The 5,568-nt window shown below is 39.1% G+C and overlaps 1 protein-coding gene and 1 pseudogene across 1 annotated transcript in view; both read right to left on the bottom strand.

Annotated features, from left to right (window-relative positions):
* Positions 1-1,012: 1,012 nt before the first annotated feature.
* LOC101309656 lies at positions 1,013-2,890 on the bottom strand (annotated as a pseudogene).
* Positions 2,891-3,828: 938 nt separating this feature from the next.
* LOC101309370 overlaps positions 3,829-5,568 on the bottom strand; it is a 3,191-nt gene continuing 1,451 nt past the window's right edge. The window contains exons 3-6 of the mRNA XM_004304773.1: positions 5,121-5,327; positions 4,840-5,038; positions 4,183-4,355; positions 3,829-4,080 (exon numbers count right to left, since the gene is read on the bottom strand). Coding sequence (XP_004304821.1) covers positions 3,829-4,080; positions 4,183-4,355; positions 4,840-5,038; positions 5,121-5,327 — 831 coding nt within the window. The remainder of the gene's footprint in view (positions 4,081-4,182; positions 4,356-4,839; positions 5,039-5,120; positions 5,328-5,568) is intronic.

Genomic DNA, 5,568 nt, shown 5'->3' with positions numbered 1-5,568 from the left:
GAGTGAGTTTAGGAGCTTCAATAGCTTATTGATGACTCTGCCCTGCTGCATCTGGGAAATAGTTCAAAAATGGACCCATCACACCCAAGTAATGACCAAGTACTTCCATAAGGGCTGGCTCAGTCCAATTCAAAGAGAGAAGCTGATGAAGCAAACCTATAAGACCTTACGGCTTGTTAACAATATCCCAATATATCATATCTAAAGCTCTAACAAGATAAAAAGAGGCTTCCAAACCTTCAGATATTCTGCATAGTCCTACTTGAACTTCAGAACTTCAGAACGACCCCCATCAACAATAGTGCTTACAACATTTTCTAGAGCAGACATGCTTTTCATCACAGCTAAGTCCTGTAATTTTATTTCAGAACAATCAATCAAAAAATAACGACAAGCTGACAGGTCTAAAGATGGAAAATGGAATTGAGAAAGTGCTTGTCAGGAAACCTGAGCAGGCATTGGAGAAAGAAAGAGACTTTAATGATTACCTATTCAAATTCAAAAGGACTTTGTGTATTACCTATACTTGGTTCATATATGAAGAAAATGAAGGTCTTAACTTGCTCTTGACATGTCATGTAGACTAGTATCATTCTTCTGCATGTTGGGTATCACTGTCTGGCTTGTACTTGGCATGCTTATTGGTGGAGCTGAACAAACTGGTACAACTGTTCTAATTCGAACAGCTGGTGCCATGAAGCTAGGACTTGGTCTGCCAAATTCCATTGTGGGGGTGGCTGAATATGAAGGATTCCCAGCTCTCATTCTTGGTGGAGCAGGAAACCTGGTTGGCAAGTTCTGTGGTCTGGACGGTCTAGACCCTAGTGAGGAAGTGGGTCTTACAGTTCTTATCAGTACAGCATCTGCAGCAGATGGTGGTCTAAGGCTTCTAGGGGGACTCATTCTAGAAGGATTTTGAAACCGGAAATCCACTGGCTTGAATCTAGAATCCATGGTCCCTGGGTTACCCCATTCTAATTGTGCAGTTTGGTTCCCTTCCAGATTAAGGTTTTCAATTCTGCTTCCCAATTCGACAAGCTTCATCCCGCACTTGTTCCTGGATTCTTAGTGTCGTATTGTTTCCGAGACCAAAGGGAATTGACACTACAGATGGATAGTACTCAGGTGATTCTTCTGATTTTTCTTCCTGTATCTCTTGAATAGTCACAGTGGACTTGCCCCTGATTGGATTAGGAACCACATGGTTTGAAAAGAAAAATGATGAGCCTGAGGTAGAAATTGTAATTTTTGGTCCCACAGAGGTTGACGCTTCCTCACTTGATGGAAAGTAGAGACGGTGATCTGGGTGAAGCATGGATTCATAAATGGATATACTTGAGGAATGGATGCAACAGCTGGAAAAACAGGAAGCGCCAACAATCGGTTTTGTTGCTGTAGTAACTGCTCTTGCTGCCACAGCTGATACATGGCTAGTTCAGACGAATATTAGAATAAGCCCAGTTGTGGAATTACATCGGATATAGGCTCGGCATTGGCATGGTAGAATTGTTGTAGACGGGAGTGCGATGTTGTCCATGTCTGCGATCATTTCGAGGGTTCTTAGGCTCAGATGGACGTAAATGTCCGAGAATAGGAGAAATATTGACTTGTTCCTGTTCCATTGAGGGAGAAGATGAATCACGTTGAGCCACTGCAAAAGTAACATAGGGTAATTATATATATATGTGTGTGTGTGTGTGTGTTTCACTGTATTTGTTTTTTTTTTAAGCATGTTTCCAATTTGAATTGTAAGTAGCAAAACTGCAGTAAACAATGCATGCAAGTTTTTCAAGGCAAAACCATATATGCTTCAATGCTTGTCCAAGTTCTAGAAAACCTACTTAGAGCAAGACATAAAGGTAATAATAATGAGATAGTGCATACGTCTTTTCAGGGATGTCCAAGCAGCTACTGCAGCATTTTTCTGAGCTTGTATCTTTGTCCTAGCTGGATCCCCTATAAAATTCATTCCTCCTAGCTCAATTGTGCATGAGAAAACAGGAACATGGCCTGGTCCAAATCGAACAGTTGTATAAACAGGAAGTTCTAAACCAGCTCTGTGAGCAGTCTCCTGAAGCAAGTTCTTGTAACTCTCATCCTGTGTGCAGCAAGACATATTGAATAGCTATGACCTACTGCAGTTTGCATTAAATTAGGAAAGAAAGCCAGAGGCCAGTTAAAATGGTGGAATCCATCAAAACAAGAGAGGGCCTGACATATCAGTTAGCTTGAACAGGTGTCCTCACAGTTCCCTTCCTAATTTCCCAATGAACTAGATTCTTTTGGAAAACCAAGTAGCAAAGTAGTCCACCACAACAAGAGGGGAGTAGCATATGTAGTTAACTTAAACTGGTCTATTGGTACTTTCACTTTCATGATCTCTATCAAACTAGATTCTACTTCACTTTCAACAGAGATACCATGATTTTCCAAGGCAGGATGAAGTCTTGAAACAGTCTTCTCTTTAAATTTTTAACTCTTTTAGGGGAATCTACAGTCATTTGGATTGTTTGATCATTAGGTAGGTAAACTATTGAATATATTGGATATGGTCATTCATTGTTTACTCCCATATTGTGAATACATCTAGAAAATGGAAACCTAAACTTAAAGAAGGAAATCACTGAAAACTTTTGCAACTCACCAATATTATTGCAGCCAATGCTCTGGAAGGTCCTCTTCTTGCAAGCATGTTCTATACTGCCTCTGCTGCAGCATGTTCTGCCTGTCTAAGGGTAGTGCAAAACGTAGGACTTTCAAAAGTTTCTCCATTGAAGTTGACAATTGTTTTGAATCGAGGGGCATGATCTGGACCTCACTGGATGCATGAATAAGAAGGCAAATTAAAACGACTTCTCTAAGCCAACTCTTGCAATTGGTTCTTATACATGCCTGTATCCAGATAACATTCATTAGAAAAACTAGAAACTACCAGTTAATGAACCTCCTCTTCCCTACTGAAGAACATAATGCATAAGCTTATGAATTGTTCATGTGCCCAGTACAATATCTAGTTATCTTAGCTTAACACGATCGAAATCCTAAGGCACAATGTTTAACGTCTTCCTTACTTTCCTAGCAACCCAATAGAGTTAAAGTTCACAATGCTAAATTCAACAATCTTGATCATAAGATTCATAACAAACATAAAACAGAATATTCAACTGATTAACTCACACACCATTCATTCTCACCAACCACAGTAGGTAACTTCCAAGTTTCACCAACTCCTCAATCAATACCAACCAAAACCCAGAATCTCAAATCACACCACGAACTACACCACCTCACAAATGATCAAAAGGAATATACTTTCCATCACCAACATCCAAACCCACATCAATACAAACACAATCTCTACCAAACTCAAAGAAACCAATCACAAAAACCCAATTCACACCAACAATTGAACACACCAAATTGTCTCAAAAAACATCAAATACTTGAAACATGTCTGTAATGTCAGTCAGAACATATGTGTGTGCATCTCCTAAAGAGAATCAATATTAATGCAACTCAGAAACAAAGCAGTTGCTGACCAAGAAGAGTAGTGCATGCAGTAAATTAGGGGTGACTCAAGGCATATGGTACCACGATGGATTAACTAGTACTTCATATTTGGAATTTGTTACAGGTTCACACTAGGTTTAGTTAAGGACATTACTACGATGTCTTGGTAAGATCTTGATTCAAAAGATGTATTAGCACCAATTGCATAGTCATTGGAAGACATACCCAACTACCAAAGACAACAAACTAGACAGCACAGCCAAGGATACGGTGAAAGTTGGCAATGCATGGAGACTAGCAGCTGACATGGCTCACCAATTATGTTCTTTTACGCAGCTGATATGCGTGAGGTGTGGGATATAGACTGCTGGAACTTCTTTTCCTTCCTTCTGTCTGCTCTTGCTTTTCAACAGTGGGAATCAGAGACGGCCTCAATTTTCGGTTCCCTTTTAGCTTCTCAAGATCTTGAATAGCCTTTATAATGCCGAATGCTAGGTATGGGACGCTGTGGTCTTCAATGCATTTCAGAACATCTCTTAGATCGGCTATTTGGTCGTCCACAACCTTATCCTGCAAGAGAAAGAAAACATGGATAGATGTCCATTAACATTGAGAATGGTATATGTCTATTTCAGAAGCAGTAGTTGGATGTTGAATGCAGACCTAAGGTACCTCTTCAACATTTGATTTCACTTCACGGAGCCTATCATTGCAACGCTTCTGTGCATCCTCTACAAATTCTATCAAGAGTGGTACTGGGTCAAACTTATCATTTAGCTTGAAGGTGCAGATAAATCTAACAGCCTGAATCAGTTGCTTTCTTTCAATGAGACTCCGAACAATATCTGCGTGCAAAACAAATTAAAGGATAAAGACAAGTCTAATTCCATAGCATCATCAGTTCGTCACACCTTCTTAAAGAAGTTACTAACAGCAGTTTCATTAACACAATAAAGTATATTTAAGATGGAAAAGAAGAAACTAGAAAAGAATCACAAAGTCACAAGTCACAACTAGGAGGGAAAAGACAGTGCCGGTGATGCGAGATGCACTTCTGTGAAAATGTTATCTGAACATCAATTCTTTTTACCTCCACTGACAAAATATAATGAATCCCAACCAAAATCAATCTTGAACAGCTGACTACTTAACTTTATTGAACATGTTTCTAACAAGGTATCTTGTACTTGTGAAGTATCTTTGGGTACTCAAATCATATCAAGGTCATTTCCTAATTGTCAACCTATTATTTCCTAGTGGCAGCAAATGAAGCTGAAGATATAAATACCAGCTGATATGTGTGAGATGTTGGTGTAGCAATTCTGGAACTTCGCTTCCTTCCTTTTTTCTCATGTTTTTCAACATTGGACGGTAGAGATAGCACCAGGTATGGATTCTCCTTTAACTTCCCAAGCCATTCAATTTCCATCATAATAACAATTGGTGGGAACTGCGACTCAAGGCCGTGATCTTCAATGCACTGAATCAGAGCTCTTAGATCAGCTATTTGGTCATCAACAACCTCTTCCTGAAAGCAAAATTCATCCCCAAGAGGTGTAATTAAGGATGGTCCTGGATTTATCTATTTAGAAGGCACTTGTTGAATGTACCTTTTCATCATGTGATATGTCTTTACTGAAAATTTCAGTGCAACTTTTCTTTGCATCCTCCACATATTCTTTCAAGAGTGGTACCAGGGGAAATTTGTCAGTCTGGTTGAAGTTGAAGATAAACGTAACAGCCTTGATCAGCTGCTTGCTTTCAATAAGATTCTGAATAATACCAGTTAAGAGAAACAAATTGAAGGACTCATCAAACTGTTAGACAGAAGTTGAATTCCATAGCATCATCACCCAAACTTAATGAAGTTGCTACAATGCATTAACAGCAGAAAGGATAGTAAGATGATATAGATGAAACTAGAAGCTTAGTAGTTAGAACACAATCATAGTAATGCAAGGAAAAGACCAAGTAATCTAGTACCTGCACTAACAAAAATAATCAACACCAACTCAATCAATCTGTTAAGAATCCTACTACTTCACGCAATTGTACATA

The sequence above is a fragment of the Fragaria vesca genome, linkage group LG6 (assembly GCF_000184155.1).
Source record: "Fragaria vesca subsp. vesca linkage group LG6, FraVesHawaii_1.0, whole genome shotgun sequence".
Lineage (NCBI taxonomy): Eukaryota > Viridiplantae > Streptophyta > Magnoliopsida > Rosales > Rosaceae > Fragaria > Fragaria vesca.
This window is presented reverse-complemented; position numbering and strand designations above follow the sequence as displayed.